This window comes from Heloderma suspectum, chromosome 1 (assembly GCF_057233095.1).
Source record: "Heloderma suspectum isolate Gila_16-S chromosome 1, 16-S_ref, whole genome shotgun sequence".
In the NCBI taxonomy this organism is placed as follows: Eukaryota; Metazoa; Chordata; class Lepidosauria; order Squamata; family Helodermatidae; genus Heloderma; species Heloderma suspectum.
In genome coordinates, this window is record NC_139458.1 from 107,738,767 (window position 1) to 107,761,103 (window position 22,337).

Below are 22,337 nucleotides of genomic sequence, written 5' to 3' on the forward strand. Positions count from 1 at the left end.
CATTCATGTGCATTTCTAGAGCGAGACTTTCGCCGCCGGTATTGTGCATCGAGGGGCTGGGGGAGAAGGGCAAGCCCACGTTGACTCTTTTCGGTGTGAGCGATGAGAAGGAGAGGGGGGCGGGGAGGCGAGCCCTGTTAGTCGCAGCGCTCAGCCCAAGACACGTGCATGCTTTTGCAGGTAAGGGAGCCCGCGTGAGTTGACTTGATCCTCCCGGTGTTGGAGGCTGGAAAGTTTCTGCTGCTTTGAGTTCCTTCTCGACGTTGCTGTGCGATCCCCTACCCCCACCCCAGCCCGCGGGACAGATCGCACTGTGCCCGGGCGAGACAATGGGCTCGAAAGAAACTCTTCGCTGCCTCGCGGTGGGGCTGATGCTGTCGGTGCTTTGCAGCCGAGGGTCCTTCGGCGTGCCCACTTTCAGGAAGGAGAGGGGCGTGCATCCCGACCCCGAGCTCAGCGATCGGCAGCACGAAGACAACCAGAGCTTCCAGTACGACCACGAGGCCTTCCTGGGCAAAGAAGAAGCCAAAACTTTCGATCAACTCACCCCAGAAGAAAGCAAAGAAAGACTGGGGTAAGACCGACCTCCTCTTAACTCTACTGAAAAGACTGGACGGGAAAGAGCCGCCTTATGATCAGATTAACGTTATTCCATTGTATTATTATTATTATTATTATTATGCACCTCCACCAGTGGATAATATGTTACCCTGAAATGCCCTGGTTGCACGCCAGCTGAGTTATGCTCAGACCGCTCTCCAGATAAGTTTTCAGGGCAACTAGAAGCGCCCTTGTCAGGTTATAACTTTAGCACCAATGTAAGGAAAGTTACGATTTCCCAGCCAGAGGATCTCGGCAGGGCGGGGGGAGCAGGAGAAGGAACAGTTGCCATGATTTGCTGATAACGTGGCAGAGGGGAGGTCCAGTCCATCCCTGCTCAGAATGAAAGAAAAAAGAGAGAGGCTGAGTTCATTCTTGGAAAGGCATCATCGGAATAGGATTGTTTCCCCTGCTTTGTGTGGGAGGCTAAAGTCCAGCATCAACTTTAAAAAAAACGGAAGTGCATGAGGCTTGGTGATGGTTGCAAGGGGAGAGAAGATTATTATGAATGGTGTCACGTCCAGAAGGGTTGCCCTGTTAGTCTGTTACAGCAAAAACAACAAAGAAACCTGTGATACCTTTAAGACTGTTATTGTGGCAGAAGCTTTCATTGGCCAGAGCCCACTTCATCAGATGCATGAAGCATTATCCTCAGTTGGCAAGACGCGTACAAGTTACAGACAGGTGGTGGTGGAATGTTACTACAAGAGTGAGGCCAGAGACATCGCAGTGCCAAAGAGACTATTTGCAGAATCAAATTCAAATGAGGGCTGGTGAAAAGGGTAAAAGATCAAATCAGAGGGGTATGTCCCAACTCCATTGTGACAGACTGGAAGTGGATGAGCAAATCTCAGATTATTTTTTTTTAATGATAATAATTAGAAACCAGTTGGGGAGCATTTTACACTCTCTCGATGCCCAGCAACCAACTTGAAAGTTGTCATTCTAAAGCTAAAAAGTGTCAAAGGGAGGGTTTACCAAGTTGGAATTTGTTGACAGATTGGACACTATCAGACTTGCTTTGGGAATGGTTTGCTCACTGCAGAAAGTGCTTGCCCCCTTTAGGTGTTTATGTTGTCATCCTGCTTTGCCAATTCAGTATTGGGAGGGGCTGTACATGATCAAAATAGCCCACCATGGCTAATTTATTTAAGCCACAGTCGGCTGCAGCTGGGGATGTCTGGATTTTGCGAAATCCATCCCGTGTGTTTTGTGGATTGGGCGGTGTCATTCGTTCCGGTGTCCATTCACAGAGGGATTTGATTTTTTTTGTTTTTGTTATGCAGAAAAACACACAAATAATTCCATATGAAGGTTCACAGCAATTTACGTAATTTATGTTAGTACATAACATTTAGTGTATTGTCCCCCATTCCATTCAACTTTTCTCCAGGTATATTTTCCAGTCTCAGCAGAAATTTGTGTATTTTTCTACAAAAACATTTGTGTAAATTTCAGGAAAGTAAAAAAAAATCCAAAAGTCCACGGACTCTGTGCAGCCTGAGGAGGCTGGTCCGCAGCGGATTCTTAGAAATCCAAATAGTCCATCTCGAATTTCTCCATCATCCTTAACTGCAGGGATGTGCCAGGGGGGGATTTGATTATTCATCGCCCAGCTGCGGCTTGTCATTTTGTGTGAACCTGGGCAGCAGGGGTTATGCAAGGGTTAAACAACCCTCGCATAACCCTAGAACAGGCCATTGTTTAACTTTTGCACAGCCTCCACCACCTCGGCTTGCACGATATGCCAAGTGAATAGTCAAAATGAATAGCTGGGCAGTGAATAGTCAAAATGGCCACTGGCTTAAATAAACCACAGTGGGCTGTTGAGTTGTGTGAACAGGCCCAGAATCTTTTACCTCTATCCCAATGTGTTTATTTATTACATTCATATCCTGCCTTTCTTCCAAGGAACTCTTGGTTCTCCCTTGTATTTTATCTTTACAACAACCCTGTGAGGCAGCGTAGGCTGAGTGACTGGCCCAAGATCACCCAGTGAGCTTCATGGCTAAGTGGAGATTTGAACCTGATCTTCCCTGGCCTAGTCCAATGCTCTTAACCACTAAACCACACTGGCTCTCTTTGCATTAGTGCTCTGCATAGTAACATGTTCTGCTAAAGTCAGGTCAAACCTTAGTCCTTGGACTGAAAGTGGGGCCAATCAACATAACAAGGTCAAGAGCAGCCTGAGATCAGGAACACAATTCAGAAACAGGAGTAGTCCAAAAAAGCAAGGTCTTTGGTGAAGCTGGGGTCAAAATACTGTAGAGCAGTCCAGAAAGAAGCAAAATCCAAAAACAGGTTCTTAAGCAGGGTCCATGAATCAACAGCATATCAATCGACAACTAGAACAGTCAGATAAGCCAGTATGGGAGCAGAAAGACACATGTTGCTTCAGCAGCTACCAAACCTCAACTGAGGGTTTATATAATCTGGTCTCCTGATTCCTGCCTAGGCCCAGCTACAAGCACTTAGTTCTGCTCTCAAAGGGCACTTTCAAGGAGCCCCTACTCATGAGAAGCTTGGTTACTTTGGGTTTTCAGGTGCAGGCTCCTTCACTGGGTGGCCATCTGAGCCTGCACTTTTTATTGTCTATACTCTCTGGGCCAGAGGGTGGTTCAGCCTTCCCCTCTGACTCGGAAAGAGGTACTTCTGGCAAAGGTGAGCCAGGGTCCTTCCAGGGCATCTACCAATGCAAACATAATGGTAGAAAGCATGACATATTGTAGCTCAGAGCCACAGCTCAGTGAGAGAGCACCAGCTTTTCATGTAGAAGGTCCGAGGTTCAGTCCCTGGAATCTCCAGGGAAGGCTGGGAAAAACTCTTGCCTGGAACCCTGGAGAGCTGTTGCCAGTCAGTGTGAGTGAGATAATTACCTAAACAGATATTCAAGAAAATTCTTCAGAAGTCTTACAATAAGTCTAATCATCAGTTTACTTTTCCCACGGTTGCAGGAAAATCGTTGATCGAATCGATGATAACAAAGATGGCTTTGTGACAGCAGAGGAATTGAAAAACTGGATTAAACGAGTGCAGAAACGCTACATCTTTGAAAATGTGGCTAAGGTCTGGAAGGATTATGACCTCAACAAAGATAATAAAATTTCCTGGGAAGAATACAAACAAGCCACATATGGCTATTACCTAGGTGAGAAAATTCAAGACATAAATTTGAACCACTCTAGCTCAGTGATCAGCTCCTGTAAATCTTGCCTCTCGCACTGAGCAACAAGTACCAAAACAAACATTCAGGGCCAAAACAAACATTACTTTAAATCTGTATCTAGCAGCTATTTTTTTTTAATGTTTACTCTAGAGTACACACAGGGCCCCCAATCTGGATTGAGACCCTAGTGTGTGGGATAGCGGGCTTTTCAGTTCTGGATAGGGGGCCCTGTGCCTACTCTAAAGTAAAAAATGAAAGAAGTCATAGCTGCTAGAAATGGATTGAAAGTAATGTTTGTTTGGACCCTTGGTATTCTGTAACCTTGCTCCAGTTTACCTTCAAGGAGCAGAAGCTGAGACCCCAGTCCATTTATAACAGCCTCTGACCCAGTTGGTACGACACAGTGAGTTATCATGGGTTAATTAACCCACAATTAGCTGGGGTGTGTATGGCCACCATTTTGAATATGCAGCCTCCAGTTGGAGGTTGCGCTGTGTCATATGAACCCGCTCATTGTGGATTATTTGAGGGTTAAATGATCCTCTGCTAACCCAGGATTTGCAGTAGGGTTTAAGCGAGGGTTGTTTAACCCTCGAATAACCCACAATGACTGGGTTCAGATGACACGGAGCAACCCACGATTGTCTCGATAAGGGTTGTGCAATGAAAATGGTGGCTACACATGCCCGATGTGCACTGCAGCTCATCATGGGTTAAATAATTGAACCATTATTGAGTCATAACCCATGATCGGCTGGCCCTCCATGTCAGCAGTACAGTTGCCTTTTTGGCTGCCATCTCCTGGTTCTTGAGGGCTTGCTGCACTCAAGAACTGGTCAGCCCTCCTTGCCCAGCCATTCAGAGCCCAGTGTTCCAATTGTGGCTCTTTCCCTTTCTTTTCTTTGCAAGCTTTCTAGTTGCCCTTTATATTTGTCAAGTATGTAGCCAGTGCACAGATGTGCTGGCAGAAGAAGAGGGAAAGCAGACAAGGCAGGAGTGGGTCTCTACAGCTGCTTTCGGTTCCCTAGATCTGCAGGGAATTTGGGCCATTTTCTGGATGCCATTTAGGGTGGACAGATGCCCTATTCCTTGGGTGGGCAATCCCACGCCCGGGGGCCAAATCTGTCTCTCCTGAGATCCCAGTCCAGCCCTTTGGGGTTCCCAGATGGTCACGCCCTTCCCCCCAACCACCAATCATTTGGTGGTTTCCAGTTTTTGTGCAGTCCCCGCTCCCCATTCTAAAAGGTTGAAATGCTTCTCCAAAGGCATAGTCCTTGGCAGTAAGAGCTTTGAGCCTCAATATTCTGTTGTTGTTCTTTGTATTTTTTGCCTCCCCACTTTGGCCTTCAGCCTCACCCACCACTGGAATGCAGCCCCTGAGAGCTTTTCCGAAACTGAATTGGGCCCTTGGGTTCCCCAGCCCTGCTCTAGCCTTTGTTTCAGCACCTGTTCATCAGACCAAAGTGTGCATATTCAATGTGCATATTTTTATAAACCAGTTAATAGACCTGTGTGCTAGGACCCAAACCACATGTTACTTTTTTCTTTTTTACTGTCGAATAAGAACTGGTCTGCCTGATCTGGATAGGGATCCTAGCCAGGTGCTAGGGGGCTTTAACTTTTCCCATCATCTCTGGTCCTAATCCAGATTGACCCTTCCCAAGCACCTGCAATGTATACCATCTATTTGCCTTAATGGGCCAGTATTTGGAAATATAAATTGCAGGCAAGGGGCTGGGGACAATCTAGATCAGGATCACAGCAGGAGGGAAAGGGTTAAAAGCTCCCTACCCCCCAACCTAGGGTCCCAGCCTGGATCAGGGCCCTGCATTTACCCTAGAGCAGCTGTGTCTTTAAAGTAACCTGTGCTTTGGCCCTCGGTATGCATGCCAAAGGCACAAATTCCTTTTGTTTACAAGACAAAGTAGATTGCATGACCTGTTTTGATACTACTGATAAAACTGTTCAGAAACTTTAGCTGGTCCAGAATGTTGCAGCCAGCCTGTTGATTGGGCCCAGTTACAGGAAGCACGCAACTCCCTTGTTACAGCAGCTTCGCTGGTTATCTGAAACACTGCCTTCTCCCATACGAGCCTGCCCAGTTCTTAAGATCCTCTATAGCAGCCCTTCTTTCAAGACCGCCATCTTCAGAGGCACATTTGCTGGTGATCTGAGAGAGGGCCTTTTCAGTGGCCGCTCCCAGACTGTGGAACTCCCTCCCAAGAGAGGCTAGGTTTGCTCCCTCTTTGCTGTCATTCTGCCAGCAGGTAAAGATAACATTATTTAAGAAGACCTTCAGCCTGAAAGAGGTCTGGTGGGTTGGGTGACGTTTTTAATATTTTTTTCTGTAATTTTTATGTTTTTATTGTATTTTAATGTATTGTTTTAATCAGTTTTAATTGCTTTTGAAAGCCACCCTGAGTGTCATTTTTTGTTAGAAAAGTGGGGTACAAATTAAATAAACAATACTGCTGTAATTATTATGAAGCATCAAAAGTAATCTCATCAAATCTTCTTAAAATACTCTGCTTTGTCCTGTTTTTCCTCTGTTTCGGTGCATGGGAGTGGCAACAAGAATAGCACTGTGATGCTGTATGGGAGGGAGGGAATGGGAGGCATGTAGGTAGGGTAGTGGGGTGCCATGGCTTAGTTCATTAAAGTGCCTGTCTAGTAAACAGGAGGTCCTGGGTTTGAATCCAGGAGTCCTTGTTGTTGGGGTAAGGGAAGGATGCCTTAGACCAGGGATGGGCAGAAGGTAGATCTCCAGATGATTTAGACTTCAACTCCTAGAAGCTCCTGTCACCCTGGCCAGTGGTCAGGAATTGAAGTCCAAAACATCTGGAGATCTGCTTTTTGCCCATCCCTGCTTTAGACCAGCCTTTCCTGGCCTGCTGCCTTCCAGCTGTTTTGGACTTCAGCTCCCATCACTCCCAGGATCAGGAATGCTGGAAGCTCTAGTCCAAAACATCTAGAGGTCACCAGGTTGGGGAAGGTTGAGTTCAGGTAGCATTCAGGCCTTTGTTACTCCTGCCCCTTCTCCTTGTCTCATCTCTTTCTGATCATTTTGGTTCCCTAGAAAATCCAGCAGAGTTTCAAGATGCAACAGAGCAGCACAGTTTCAAAAAAATGCTTCCCAGGGATGAAAGAAGATTCAAAAGAGCTGACCTGAATGGAGACTCAGAAGCCACCCGTGAGGAGTTCACCGCTTTCCTTCACCCGGAAGAGTTTGAGCATATGAAGGACATTGTTGTTCTCGTAAGTGACATTAGAGCCAATCTCCTTTCTTTGATTTCCGTTTACTAAAGAGATTTGAAATCTGGCTTCCTCATCTTTCAGGGCAAGGTTTCCCAAACAATATCACTGGCTGTTTCAACAGGAAGGGAAGCTTTTTAAGAAATCTGGCTTATTTAAAAGTAGAGATGGATGAGAAATTCATTTCAGTTCATTTAAGACCAGAATTTACTGTGTTCGCAAACTCCGGAATGCAAACACAATATATAGTCAAAGCTTGTGTATTCCTGATCTTGCAGTGTTGTTTGTGTGGGGGAATGTGTTCAGAAAATGCATACATTAGAAAAAGGGGCCTGAGAAAAAATGTGTACTTTTAAAAAAAGTGTTCACACACTCTAATTAACGGGAGAAGATTGCATAGTTTAAAATGTGCACTCGAACAGCACATCCAGGTATGCAACCAAGTACTTTGTGATTTTCGTGTTGGGGGAAAAAAAATCTGATATGGATGCAAGTCAGACTGAGTCTCGAGGTGGAACTCAGAGAATCTTGCCCAGTTTGAGCTTTGCTGATTTCCACATCCTTGTTTAAATCTGATCTGGTTGGTGATCTCCCTAATATGTTGATCAGTAAGTACCACCATCGTTAGAGAGTTTCTAGGCAAAGTGACAGATACATTCACAGACATTTTGCCTGGAGACTTTGCCCTGTTTTCTTTAAGTGTGCTATTGGACCCTCCTGTTGGATAAACAACCTGATCTTATCACACTACTTCAGCTGCAGCAATGTGTGGAAAAAAGCTTGTGTGATTGTAGCTAAAGCAGCATCCTATGTAAGTCAAGGGGATCAGAACGATGCATTTCTGCTGCACTTGCCTTTGGTAAAACCCTTCAGCCTCCTTTCTGCAGTATTTTACAGGCACATAGTTGCTTCAGCACTGCAGGGCAGGTCCACTCTAATGGCCCATAAGATGAGGTGCACATAAGATGAGGCCAGCTGTGGTCCCAGTTCTCCATCAGCACCCTGCTGTTCCCCAAACTCTCCTTGTATGTCACAGCTGCATCACATAGAGACTTCCTAGGAACATAGGAAGGTGTCTTATACCGAGTCAAACCATTGGTCCATGTAGCCCTGTATTGTCAACACTGATTGGCAGTGGCTTTCTAGGGTTTCAGATAGGGGACTATCTGGAGATGCTAAGAATTGAATGTATGACCTTCTTCATGCAAAGCATGTGCTCTTCCACTGAGCTGTGGCCCGCCATAGGAAGTGTGAACAGTACATCATTCCTGATTCAGAAGAGTACTAGAGTAAAATTGCTTTATTTATGACTATTCTTTTTTAATGAATTAGATATTTATTTTATTACCCAGCTTGAAGAAGGTTTGAATATCTTCGAATATCTAAGGGTGCAAACCAATGCATGTTTTGACAGAAAAAAATCCTACAGCTCCTACACTGGCTGTGCTGCTGGGAATTGTAGGATGTTTTGTCAAAACATGCATAGGATTAAGGGCACATATTAAGGGCACAATCTCATCCTGGTGCTCATAAGCCTCCGTACTTGGAGGCTTACAGGCATCCAATGCATTTTCCCTAGATGGGCTTTTTCGCCCCTCTAGTTGGGGTGCTACGGAGGGGGAGGGAAAGAGACCGGAAAGACCTGAGAATACTTAATAAGCCAGCCTCTCCAGTCCCTCCCCGCCCACAGGAACACCCCATTTACCTCCTTTCCTAGGTCACTTTTGCAACCTCTCCATGCTGGCTGTGAGGGGGAAGGGGCCAGGAGCTTGGATTCCTGGATTGGAGGATGGAGCGCTGTCTCCGACCTTGGATCCAGGAATCTGAATTATCCTATGGCCCCCCAGATATTGTCTAGAAGCCATAGGCTTGCCCCCTAAAGTTCCTTCTTTAATATCATAAGATATTCATGTATTTTTGTGGTACAAATGTTACCAAAGGCTTTATGTCTAAATCCATGTGCATAATGAACCTCGTAAAATAAAACATATCTTGAATATGTTTTATTTCATGAGTTTGGGGAGAGGTATCTGATAATATATAATTACTGATATTTACTATATCATTGTTAGGTGTTTTTTTTTTTAAAAAAAGATTATACCCTTGATGTAAAGTGACAGCTCAAAAGGAGTTTTATACTCAGTTTGGGCAAAAATTACACACCTTCGTAATGACAGCTGTTTTTCCTTATTGTGACAGGAAACGCTGGAGGACATAGACAAAAATGAAGATGGATTTGTGGATCAAGATGAATACATTGGTAAGTCACGACATGGAGATTTCCTATATTTGTTATATAGAAGTTTTCTTAGGGCCAGTTTGGACAGTCCTCACCCCAAGTGGAGGCTGCATGTAGATGGGTTACAAGATTGCACATTCCTGCCACATCCACTAGGCACTCATGGAATCATAGAATAGTAGGGTTGGAAGGGGCCTATAAGACCATCGGGTCCAACCCCCTGCTCAATGCAGGAATCCAAGTCAGAGCATCCCAGACAGATGGCTGTCCAGCTTCATCTTTAATGCCTCCACTATGGGACAGCCCACTACCTCCCTAGGTAATTGGTTCCATTGTCATACTGCTCTAACAGTCAGGAAGTTTTTCCTGATGTTCAGCTGGAATCTGGCTTCCTGTAACTTGAGCCCATTATTCCGTGTCCTGCGCTCTAGGATGATCGAGAAGAGATCCTGGTCTTCGTCGCTGTGACAGCCTTTCAAGTACTTGAAGAGCTCTATCATATCTCCCCTCAGTCTTCTCTTCTCAAGGCTAAATATGGCCAGTTCTTTCAGTCTCCCATCATAGGGCTTTGTTTCCAGTCCCCTGATCATCTTTGTTGCCCTCCTCTGAACCTTCTGCAGTTTGTCTGCATCCTTCTTAACGTGTGGTGCCCAGAAGTGGACACAATACTCCAGATGAGGCCTAACCAGTGCTGAGTAGAGGGGAACCAGTACTTCCCGGGATTTGGAAGCTATGCTTCTATTAATGCAGCCCAAAAGAGCATTTGCCTTTTTTGCAGCCACATGACATTGTTGGCTCATATTCAGCTTGCGATCTACCACAATTCCAAGATCCTTCTTGCTTGTCGTGTTGTTGAGCCACGTATCCCCCATCTTGTAACTGTGCCTTTGGTTTCTTTTTCCTAGGTGCAGAACTTGGCATTTATCCCTATTACATTTCATTCTGTTGTTTTCTGCCCAGCACTCCAGCCTATCAAGATCACTTTGAATTTTGTTTCTTTCTTCCAGGGTATTAGCTATCCCACCCAATTTTGTGTCTTCTGCAAATTTAATAAGCATTCCCTGCACCTCCCCCTCCAAGTCATTAATGAAAATGTTGAAGAGCACTGGGCCCAAGACTGAGCCCTGCGGTACCCCACTCATTACCTCTCCTCAGTTTGAGAAGATCCCATTGATAAGCACTCTTTGAGTCCAATTCTGTAGCCAACTGTGGATATCCACCTGATCGTTGTTTCATCTAGCCCACTTTGAGCTAGTTTGCTCATCAGGATATCATGGGGCACTTTGTCAAAAGCTTTGCTGAAGTCAAGGTATATTATGTCCACAGCATTCCCACAGTCCACAAAGGAGGTTACCTGATCAAAAAATGAGATCAGTTTAGTTTAGCAGGATTTGTTCTTGACAAATCCATGTTGGCTTCGAGTAATCACTGCATTGTTTTCAAGGTGTTTCCGGATTGATTGCTTTATAATCTGCTCCAGAATTTTCCCAGGAATTGATGTCAGACTGACTCGTCTGTAGTTCCCAGGTTCCTCCTTTTGGCCCTTTTTGAAGATAAGGACAACATTAGCCAATCATCTGACACTCCATGATTTCTCAAAGATAATAGACAGTGGTTGTGAGAGCTCTTCTGCCAGTTGCTTTATTACTCTAGGATGCCGTTCATCTGGCCCTGAAGATTTGAACTCATTCAAAGTCATTAGGTGTTCCTTGACCATATGCCTGTCAATCTCAAGCTGCAAATCCTGCCCCTTTAGCCTGTACGTCGCCTTTGCCAGGGGGGTCATAGACCCTCTTTTGGGAGAAGACTGAGCCAAAGTAGGAATTGAGCACTTCTGCCTTTTCTTTATCATCTGTTATCATTTTGCCATCCTTATTTAATAGCTGAAACACCATTTCTTTCCTCTGTCTTTTACTATGCACCTATCTGAAGAAAGCCTTTTTGTTGCTTTTAGCATCCCTCGCTAGACTCGGCTCGTTCTCAGCTTTAGCCTTCCTGACGCCATCCCTGCAATTCTCTGCTACCTAGCTATACTCTTCCTTTGTAGCTTGGCCTTCCTTCCACTTCCTATATGTGTCCTTTTTAGTTTTCAAGTCATCTCTAAGCTTTTTGTGAACCCACATTGGCTTCTTCTGTTGTCTTCCACCTTTTTTCTTGTTGGAATTGTTTGTAACTGGGCCTTGAGAATTCCCTTTTTTAAAAACTCTCACCCATCTTCTTTCATTGGAGTCGCTTGCCATGGGACCTTAGTTATCATTGTTCTGAGTTTATTAAAATTGGCTTTCCTAAAATCCAGGGTACACATTTGGCTACACTTGGCTTTTGCTTCCTTTAGAACCAAGAACTCAAGTATAACATGGTCGCTTTCCCCCAGAGTTCCCGTACTTTATCCACTAAGTCATCTGTGTTGGTTAGGATCAAGTCAAGGATAGCCGATCTGCTAGTTCCTTCCTCCACTTTCTGTAGGAGGAAGTTATCAGCAACACAAGTCAGGAATTTCCTGGAGGGGCCATGTTTTGCAGAATTTATCTCCCAACAAATATTGGGGAAAATTGAAGTCCCCCATTACTACAACTTCATGCTTCCTTGAAACATTGGCAATTTGCTTTTCAAAAGTTTCATCCTTGTCTTCTTGATTGGGTGGCCACCATTTCGTAGCAATGGGTAGGCACATATCACTCACGCCTAGTGAGTGCAAACCATCGCGAGAGTCTCAGGCTGGGGAACTGACAAACAGATGGTGTGGAAATGAAGGAGCACAGAACACCCACATTTTACCTAATGAGGGACAGACAGACACAACAGAACCCCTAAAATGCAAAACAGACACTGAAGTGTTGCACTCTCACACTCACGGGCCTGCGCAGCTGTGCATTAAAGTATAATGGCAAAAAAAGGGCATGGTGGAGTCTGTTAGGGAAGCCTGCAGTAGATTGCGAGTGTATCCCCGCAGAAGCTAATTCGAAGCTGAAATGCTGCACAGTTGAAACGGAGTGAAGGGTGAAAGCGGTGCCATGTAGACAGGGCCCATAGGCTTTCTTCCTACATGTTTTTGAAGACCTCAAGGTCTGCCATGTTTGCATGGGTTCTACATGCGTAAAATCTAACATTCATAGTCTCAAACTGTGCAGTCAACATCCCATACACAGTCTGGAAATCAACTGCGCAACTCAGACCTTTACAAACGTTTAGTGCCCACATGGAATCCCAGTGGGCCCAGCAGCCAGATGCACACACCTGAAACAATGGGCATAGTGTGATCGTGTCCCTCTACCTCATATCGCATCTATTTGGGGAAAAGATAATTGTAACAATCCCTTAATAACCCGAAAAATCTGAGGTGTCATTCCTTTGCAGTAGGAAGATGAGAATAGAGGTTGTCTTGTCTTTCATTTCTACACAATTTAAAAACCACAAAATGGGAGCTACTTTGGTGTAGTAGCTAGAGCATCAGATGAGGATTAGAGAAACCCATTTCAAATCCCAACTCATGCATGAAACTCCCTAGGTGACCTTGGGCTGGCTACTCTCTCTTAGTTTAATTTACCTCGTTGCATTTTGCGGGGAAGGAAAAGGCTCACGTCTCCCCTCCCACCCACCATTCCCTTGCTTAAACTTGCAGCCTGATTAGCCTTCTTGTGGTTCAAAAAAAGGAAAGCATTGGGACATGCGACTGCATTTGTCACATCTGGTTTTGGACCTCAGGTGACCAGTTCACATGTGGCACCATTGGTCCTCCTTTCCTCATTGTGGAAGTGCATGCCTTTGGAGAGAGGGTCGTGTCAGTCCTACATGTTGCAAAAAGAGGCATAACATGAACGCATAACACGAAATTTGCCCCTGCTGATCTCCTAGTGCACTTGCATTTCCAAAGCATCATTGGCATTTGTGGCAGAGCCCTTCGTGTTTAGTACTAAGGAATTAAAAGGAAAGTTAATTAAGATGTAGTTCTCTTGCACTGAGACTTTTTTTTAAAGAGCCTCCCTAAAAGCCATCCGGTGTCATGTAGCTCATTTTTGCTTCCCTAAGTTTCCTCTTGCGTTTTTCATCCATCTACCACTCTTGCTCATTTGATTCTGATGTTATCCGCACAGACACTTGCTGGCAGAGACAAGATGCAACGTTGCTCTGGGTCCTTTTTCCTCCCATACTTTGGAACCTAGCGTAAAAGATTGTGATTACATCTTAAGAGGGGATCTTGAAAGAGCTGCGACTCCCCATCTTTTCCATCCTTAGAAGAAACCCACTGGGTGAGAGGCATTGAAGGCCAAAGTCTCCTTTACGTTTCATTAAAAAAAGTTTCTCTATCAGATGGTATAAATAACCAAAGGTTAAACAACAACACAGAACTTTTATCAAAATGCTACATAGATACCATAGCAAATGCAGCCTTAGTAGTATAAACCAAAACAAACAAATAGCTTACAACAAGGATAGGCAACCTCCAGAAGTTTGGGACTATAACCCCCATCAGTCCCAGCCAACTTGGCTAATGGTCAGGGGTGATGGGACTTGTAGTTTTGGAGGACACCAGGTTCCTACCGTTGTCCTACAACTTCTGGAAGAGGTGAAGAGAAAAGTGGATAGTCTCTTTTTGGCACTTGAGAAGCACCGACATTCTTTCATAAAGGTTACAGATGGGATACAGCCTGGCTCAGACTCTTGCATGGCTGTCAACAGTGGTGGAGTAGGTACAGGCCTCTTCTTGAACATGCGCTGTGTGACGTGAGCACTCCACCTGGAAGCCCGCACATGTGGTCTACCACTTCACATGATTCATGCTCCCTCCAAAAAGAAAAAAAGGGGGAGAGAAGATAATGTGAATCAGGCTTTCATGAATACAGGCCTCTGCATGGATTGCCCATTTTACAGATTACTTTACATGTGTGAGGAGGGGAAGGGCATGCTCCTCCCTCGTGCAAAGACTTGTCAGCCAGGGAAGTGTCAGTGCTGGGTTTATGCATTCTTATATTTTCTTTTCTACTAACTTGAATAGTGAGAAAGCAACAACTGGGGGTATGCCAGATGATGTAGATCTCCAAACGTGCCAGACGCTATCAGTCTCCATATCAGTTTTGTTACCCCAATAACATGATAAAATTGAGCATTACAAAGACATTGACAAAACGTACAAGCCCATGTAAGTTTTTACTAGCCTGCCTGCCCACAAAATACTAATGTAAGTCATTTGTGGCATGTCAACAGCATGAACACAGAAAAGAATAATGTCTTTCAGTGTATGAAAGCTTCTGTGCCTGCTCATCTGGAGGCAAGTTCTTATTCACCATAGACAAGTGGTGGTTTTCAAGCCCAATTGAATTGAGGGTGTTCCAGAGTGGATAGTGTGTTAGCACTATAGCTTTGCTTCTTTAGGTCTCTCTGGATGGGGCATCCTTTCCCTTATTATTCTGGCAGGTCCTGATAAGGTAGTGGAACAATTCTGAGATGATATGGTCGTGGTGATGAGAGGAAAGAGGCGAGGCTGATAAGGTGCGATTATAATATAATAGGTAAATGCTGATGTGTTTCAGCTGTCTTCATCAGGGGAATTTATCCAGCAGTTACCTAGAAAATCACATCTCCTTCTAATATACCATTTGTAAGGAATGATCTCTCCAAACCTGATGCCTTGAAAATTACCTATTAAATTATAATTGCACCTTACTGGGCTTGCCTCTTGCCTCTTTCTTGTTATTGGTGTAGCCTAGTTGTTTTGTTTGTTGTGGAGATATTACAGATTAGAGCAGCAAATGAAGCTGACAGGAAAGAAGGTGATTTGTAGCATTTGTGTGAGATATTTAAGCTTGTGATGTGGTAAGGAGTTTCCTTACTTGAAGTGGTGATTGGCATTATTATCTCAAAAGCAGCTAGAGCAGCTAAATGCTGCATGAAGAAAAGTAGATGAAACTGAAAACACAAACACATGCAGAGTGAGCAGTTCCTCATGATGAAATGAAGCCCCAGCCTCTCCCCTCTGAAATGTCAGTTCCCCTTGTCCTTGCTCCATCACCAACATTAACTATAATCCGCACACAAACCAGGGTTCACTTCTAACCTAGATTTTTTGGAACAAGCTTCAAAACAGATCTGGTTCGCACGTAATGACAACCCAGAGTATGGGTTGTTGTTGAATTGTGGGTTGTCGCTGCATGGAGACCCTGCACAATGGGCCAGTTCACATGATCACCGCAGCCTTATGGCCGTGGCTTATCATGTCGTGCGAAACTGGCAAGGGTGTCCTATATGAGGGTTAAGCAACCCTCATACAACCCTAACAAGTCCATGAGTTATGGCAGGTTCACATGACATGATACAATAAGCTTCAACCGGTTCACATGACATGATAAGCCATGACAACCACCCACTGCAGCTTGAATATTCAAAAGGGCGTCTGGCTGCGATGATTGTGCAAAGCTGGTCCATGGTTTAACTATGAATTGTTAACCACAAAGAACCCAGGAAGAGAATCCATTGTTTGTTGTTTGGTTGTGAGCACTGGGTAAACCATGACAACAACCCATGATTCAATGACAACCGATACTCAACCATAGTCTGGATTGTCATTACATGAAAACCAGGTCAGAGTGTCAGATCCTAGCTTAGGAGCAAAGCCTGGTTTGCATTAACCATGATTAATGTTGGTTCATATAGCACCAAACCATGGAAGAGGGAAGGGTGAGAGGGGAGAAGCTGTGGTTAGGAAGATGCAATCGCATGGTCTGTGCCTCCTTCCCAGGCCTCACCCCCTCTCCCTTGACCACTGATCATTTGGGAGTTTCCCAACTTTTGTGCAGTTCTTTTCCCATTCTAAGAGATTGAAATGCCCTCCCCCCCCCCCCAGCTTAGTAGCAAGAGTTTAAAATAAAACATGCTGGCATATTTTGGCCTTGTCCCTTTTGCCTTTGGCAAAATGTGGCCCCCAAGAGCTTCTCTGAAATGGAATTTGGCCTTTGGGCTGAAAGAGGTTCAACACCCCTATACTATAAGGTCAAGACGTTTTTTCCTCCATGCCAGACTGATGGGTGTCTGATTTTGCTTTCTCCTGTAGTATATTTCCTGCTCCTGGATATATCTGCTTTGGAAGGTTTGGATTCCATGGACCTTGTGCTCTGGCAGGGTGTGGGGAGGAAGATGGATCACCTGGAAAAATTCTGAGATTCCCTTTAGCCTAATAGTTGTCTGATCCAGTTGTAATTCTCTTTCTTTCAATTAATGTGACTTGTGCACTTGTGCTCTCTAATATATTGCAAGCTAAATAGGATGTTGAAATATAACGCTGCTTCCTGCCTCCAGCGGATATGTTTGCACATGAAGATGGTGGTCCAGAACCTGACTGGGTAATAACGGAACGTGAACAGTTTGCAGATTTTCGGGATCTAAACAAAGATGGGAAGATGGATAAAGAGGAGATTCGGCACTGGATTATGCCACAGGACTATGATCACGCACAAGCTGAAGCCAGGCACTTAGTCTATGAATCAGATGTAGACAAGGTACTTAGTTCTTTCACAGATTTCATAAATGTTAGATTATTGGAATAATTGGTTCCTTTTTGCAGAATGTCAGCCTACCGTGAGTCGCTGTGAAAAGAGGGTTATAAAAAATGGATATAGATTTGGGAATGTTAGTGCATTCAGAAAACACAACTTGTGGTGGAGGTCAGAGAGATCCAAATGTTGGGTCCAAATAATCTTGAGTTTCCAACATCCATTCTATTCCAGAGATTGATGTGTGCTCATATAGGCATAGAACTCCAACTGCTGGAATCATTGTTCACATCAGCTGAAAAACCATAGAGGAATGTGCGCAGATAAGGTTCCACTCAGTTATCAATGGCTGCAAGTCAGTGTTTTTTGGCACACTGCGGGAACAAGGAGATTTTTGATCCAGCTGATCTAAGGCCACCCCTGGCATGCCCCTACAGCACCCCATTTCAGCTCCTACCACCAGTAGGTACACCACCAGCGGTACTCCTGTGCTTGCGGAGCTCTCTGCAGATATACTGGAGACCTTCAGTGGGGGTTAGGATTGCTCTCTAAGCCACTTTGGAAGCAATGGAACAAGGTAGTCATGAATAACTTAGCTAATTGGGCTTTAGGGGGGTGGGGGGAGTCTCCCCCCTTGCCCCCCCGTAGCATTTTTTTCCATCAGATTTGTTGTACTTCTGCAAACTTCCGGGCTGATCTCTCTCTCTTGTGCGTGGATAGTGCCATTTTGGCTACATAAACATCGGCACTCCCTGAACATTGCAGATAGAGTGGAGGGAGTGAAACTCGTTTATTATTTATTTATCTGGAGTATTTGTACCCTCGCTACTCAAGGCGGTTTACAAAATGTTTCAATTACAATAAAGTAGACAGAAGCTACTCGGGTGAAGCAAAGCTGTATGCAAGTCTCCCTTCCCCCTTCCTCCCCTCAAGTCCTCAGATGTTCCAAGTGCTGCTCTGCTACTGATTCCTGGGGCCACAGCAAGTCTCTTGGCCCCTCGCATCACTACTGGATTATACAGGCAGATCTCTTGCAACAGAAACAAATCAAAAGATTCCAGGCAAGTAATCAAAATGTACATTATATTGCCCTATTGATGAGTAAGTACAGCTTATGATCTTATAATATATCGCCTCATCCCTTGAGGGACTTGTCATGGGCACTTTTTTGGTTTTGGTTTTTGACGTGGCCCTAAAACCCTTTAATAGCGGTTGAGTATTTTGGGATGCTTTAAAAGAGTTTATTTTTTCCCACCCCCCAGGATCAAAAGTTAACCAAAGGAGAGATTCTGGACAACTGGAATATGTTTGTTGGAAGCCAAGCTACAAATTATGGAGAAGACCTCACAAAAGACCATGATGAACTATGATATTCTTTGAAAATCACATACATCAGAGACTTGAGTCTGGTTTTCCTGTACATGACCAAAGTAACAGTGGTTATTTTGGCATACTGGTTTTGCACCGATATATATATATATTTAACAAAGCTATTCTGTTAGCACCGTTGAATGCAATAGTTACCACTTCTTTTTTATTTGCACATTTTAGCGATAGATTTCAGCATAATTTGGGAAATGCACTTTCCAGTTACAGCTTGATACACTTTCACCTCGATCCTAAAGACGTGAACTTGGACTTCACACTGAGACCTAACTAGCAAAACGTAGTAAGAAGAACCAGCCTCCTACAGTATATCCATTGTTGACCCGCACTACATCCCACTGCAGGGTGGGGTGGGGTGGCAAACTTGAATGTTTCAGTGCTCCCTCATGGCACGTTCAAAACCAGCATCTCAAGAAGACAGACAGGCTAGACCTTTCTCCCTGACAGGCTGGATTTCTTTGTATGGGGATTCTTTTTCCCCATGTGGGAGAGCATTCAAACCGTTTGATCCGTCACTTACAACAGAAACACCACATGTAGAGGCTGGCCATGTACAGCTGCTTTCCCCAATCTGGCAGTCTCCAGGTGCGTTGGACTACAACTCCCACCATCCTTGGCCACTGCAATGGTGCCCATGCTTGTTGGAGATTATGGGAGTTGTAGTCCAGTGCATTTGGAGGACACCTGGTTAGGGAAGGCTGGTGCACAGCAACTCTTTATTCCGAGCGTAGGTGCTCTGGATTTCCATCTTAGGTCTCTATCCAGAGAAGCAGGAGCCAAGCGGGAGGCCACGACTGTGCTCGTGGTGCCCTTGTCAGCTGGTGGATGATCGTCACTGTCACCTCGGGTGGTCGTTGTGAAGGGGACGCCTCCCAGCACTTACTCCCGTCCAGTATGATGAGAGTGCTGTCAGGGAGCTACCAAATACATCTCTCGGGCAGTGGAGGCTGGTGGTTCCAATGTCAGTGGGGCAGCGCGTCCACTCTTGAGTTTCAGTCAGTACTCTAAAGGAGCTGCCCAAAGTGCTGAACCCGTTTTGGGGATTAGGTTCAGCACCTTGGATAGTTCCTTTAGAGCTCTGACTGAAACTCGGAGTGGATGCACAGCCCCACTGATGTCGGAGCCAGCAACCTCCACTGCTTTTTGGATTAGGGTGCTAAGACTTTTTTCTTGGAATATAGCAAAAGTAATTCCAAGTATCCAAGATATGGTGCCCAGTGGTATAGTGGCAAATTTTGAAGTGCAGGCACTCATCGTGGCTGTCCCCATAAACATGCACTCAAGGAGAGTCCAAAAATGCAAGCAGCTGTGTTGATCCATATATGCAAACCAGTTGGAGCCGTTTCCATCTCTAGCAGGAGCAGGTTTTTTGTAAAGTTAATGTGTCTTAATTGCTCACTCAAACTAGGCCACCCTGGGGAAGCTGGTGGATCTGATTTCGGTGGGGCGGAGATTCCATTCCTGGTTTTAGTTACAACCAGCCAGAAGGCTAAAGGAGCTATCCAAGGTTCTGGACCCATTTTGGGGATGGGGTCCAGCACCTTGGATAGCTCCTTTAGACTTCTGGCTGGTTGTAACTAAAATCCAGAGTGGAACCTCCGCCCCACTGAAATTGGATCCACCTGCCTCCTCTGGGACCACCCCCAAATATTTTACATTGCAACAAGGAACAATATATTGTTGCTGGGAGAATTCATTTCCCCCCAGCTACTGTGAGAATTGGCAGCTCAAGGGCAGCTAAGCTCACAGGGAACAGGGAAGCCTGAGGGGAGTGGCAGATGATGTAATTGTCGCTGCTAATAAAAATGTCCCAGCGCTTTCTCCCTGCGAGAAAGTCCTGGCGCCACTACCCCCCTGACGATCCCATCTCTTCCACACTGAAAGTACAAAAAAGAAAGAAAAGTTCTTCATCTACCACAATCCATGAGCGATTTCATCATTTCTCCTTCCATCTCATGCCGGGTTAATGGTGTTGAATGATAGGAATGATAGAGCTGCCGTTGGGAAGAAGAACTTGTACACAACACACTGAAAACTTGCCAAGAGGCGCAGCTTGAGCATGGGCAGCTATTCTTCACAAAGGGCCAGCTTACACCACAGGCAGGACGGAAGCCCCATTTGTGCAGTGTTGTGCGCTTATATCTGATGCCTGCCACCCTTCCTGCTCAAGAAGGGGTTGGAAGGATTGCTAGCAGTGAAGAAATCATACATATGGATGCCCAGTGCACACACTGCCTTATACACATAGTGGACGGTGTACCCACACCCCAACATGCACACAGGATTTCTGTTTGGCTGACCTTGTGATTTGGCCCATAGGTGAGCCATAGGTTGAATATATTCGCAAGGCTGCTCTCACTCCATTCATACTCCAGAAGTCCATTCAAAGAAGGGTTTCCATGATCAGTTGGCAGACAGGCTCTGTGAGCTCATAGCAATTCCATCCATCCCTAACAGTGGACAAGTCTCCCTTGTGGATTGAAACTAATGCTCTGAATCCAGGGACCATTGTGTATTCTAATGCTCTCACACAGTGCCTATATGAATGGGCTTTCTCATTCAATGGAGACAATAGCTCCATCACATCTACCCTTGTGGATGGAGTAACCATTGTGGCTTGGGGAACTCTGAAGCGTTTGTAACTCCGGTCTTGGCATAAAGACACATCCTGAATTAGAACCCATGCATCTCTTGTGAGCATTGGAATAGCAGCATCACCACATCCTGTGATTTGTTTGCTCAAAAGGAACAAGCAGTGCAGAGCTGCTATTTTCTACATATTTCCTATGTTTGCTGGAATGATTCACTTTGGGTTTTGTTTGTTGGTTTGTTTTTACCATGTGTGGTTTTGCTGAACTGCTGCTTGCATGTGGATAGTGGTAATTTCACAGTGGGAAGGAAAACCCAACACTTCCAATCTAGGCCTTTTGGTGGCGATTTAAGAGTCTTCGCACTCTCTCTTGTACCTCTGGAGAGGCAACAGAGCACACCATTCTGAGGCGGTTTGCTGTTGTGTGTATGTATACGTAGAAAGGTATGCATTGCCACTTTAAGAAGGTTTTCTGCTATCAGCTAACATAAGCTTTCACTTTGCTGTATTTCATAATGCATCTGAGCTGTTCCATGTACAATTGCATCTTTTGCCTGTATTGACTTGAAGGTATGGACAATAAACGTAACTTTTTTTGGATAACTTAAAGAACTTAAAGAGAGCGTGCTAGTTAGATAGTACTTTAGAATCCCAGTTATCTTCTTTGCTGATGCAATTAGCGTGTTTTAAGATGCATGGGGCTTCCTATGAAAAGAGTAGAGTCAGCCTTCTGCTCCTGTAACAACTTACCTCATATCCCAACATCGTTATGCAGAGCATTTCCCCGCCAGCAACAGCCAGTGATTTCAAGTGGGGAAACACAGTAGAAGAACATCAGGATGCAAGATCTAGACATTGAGGGGAACTTGACAAAGGACTACCATTTGGGGGGATGGGACTTCTCCCTCGGTTGCTGCTCAGCAGTGATGGCCATTTGCTATTGCTACACCATCTCACCAATTGCTGCTGCACAGGAGTATTACTCCTATGCAGAGAGTGGTCAGAGAGTGATTCAGTAGACATTGTCTGCTTGGACTTACGAAAGGCTTTTGACAAAGTCCCTCACCAAAGCTTCCTGAGGAAACTTTGCAGTCATGGAATAAGAGGAGAGGTCCTCCTATGGACCCATAACTGGTTAAACAACAGAAAGTAGAGAGTAGGAATAAATGGTAAATTCTCCCAATGGAGGGATGTAAATAGTGGGGTTCCACAGGGGTCTGTATTGGGACCAATGCTTTTCAACTTGTTCATAAATGATCTGGAAATAGGAGTGAGCAGTGAAGTGGCCAAGTTGTGGATGACACCAAATTATTTCGGGAAGTTAAAACAAAAAGACCTCTAAAAGCATCTCTCCAAACTGGGAGAATGGGCATCTAAGGATGCAATCCTATCGAGATAGGCGGCCGCCTCCAAACTCGGAAGCGACCACCTATCCATAGCAGGGCAGCAGAAGCACGGAGGGGATCGTTCCCTCTGTGCTCCTCCTGCCCTGCATTTTTGGCTAGACAGGCGCTTTTGGCTGTCTAGCCACAGGAGCACAGAGCAGGGAAGGAGGCTGCTGTATGACACATAGGATGTGTCGTACAGGCAGTTCCGCCCTTCCAGCCCTGGAATGCC

The 22,337-nt window shown here is 45.1% G+C and overlaps 1 protein-coding gene across 1 annotated transcript; it reads left to right on the plus strand.

The window, feature by feature from the left end:
• Positions 1-17: 17 nt before the first annotated feature.
• RCN1 (reticulocalbin 1) lies at positions 18-21,326 on the plus strand. Its single transcript, XM_084853156.1, has 7 exons — positions 18-93; positions 181-574; positions 3,555-3,748; positions 6,843-7,021; positions 9,218-9,278; positions 16,551-16,750; positions 18,007-21,326. The coding sequence occupies exons 2-7, from the start codon at positions 330-332 to the stop codon at positions 18,112-18,114; spliced, it is 987 nt and encodes a 328-aa protein (XP_084709282.1). The 5' UTR covers positions 18-93; positions 181-329; the 3' UTR covers positions 18,115-21,326.
• The last annotated feature ends 1,011 nt before the right edge of the window (positions 21,327-22,337 follow it).

What these genes read in the sequence shown, in the direction of transcription:
- RCN1 (XM_084853156.1), top strand. Translation starts at nt 330, where the DNA reads ATGGGCTCGAAAGAAACTCTTCGCTGCCTCGCGGTGGGGCTGATGCTG. An exon ending in GAAAGCAAAGAAAGACTGGG is followed by an intron (nt 575 to 3,554) that starts GTAAGACCGACC and finishes CCACGGTTGCAG; the next exon opens with GAAAATCGTTGATCGAATCG. An exon ending in ATGAATCAGATGTAGACAAG is followed by an intron (nt 16,751 to 18,006) that starts GTACTTAGTTCT and finishes CCCACCCCCCAG; the next exon opens with GATCAAAAGTTAACCAAAGG.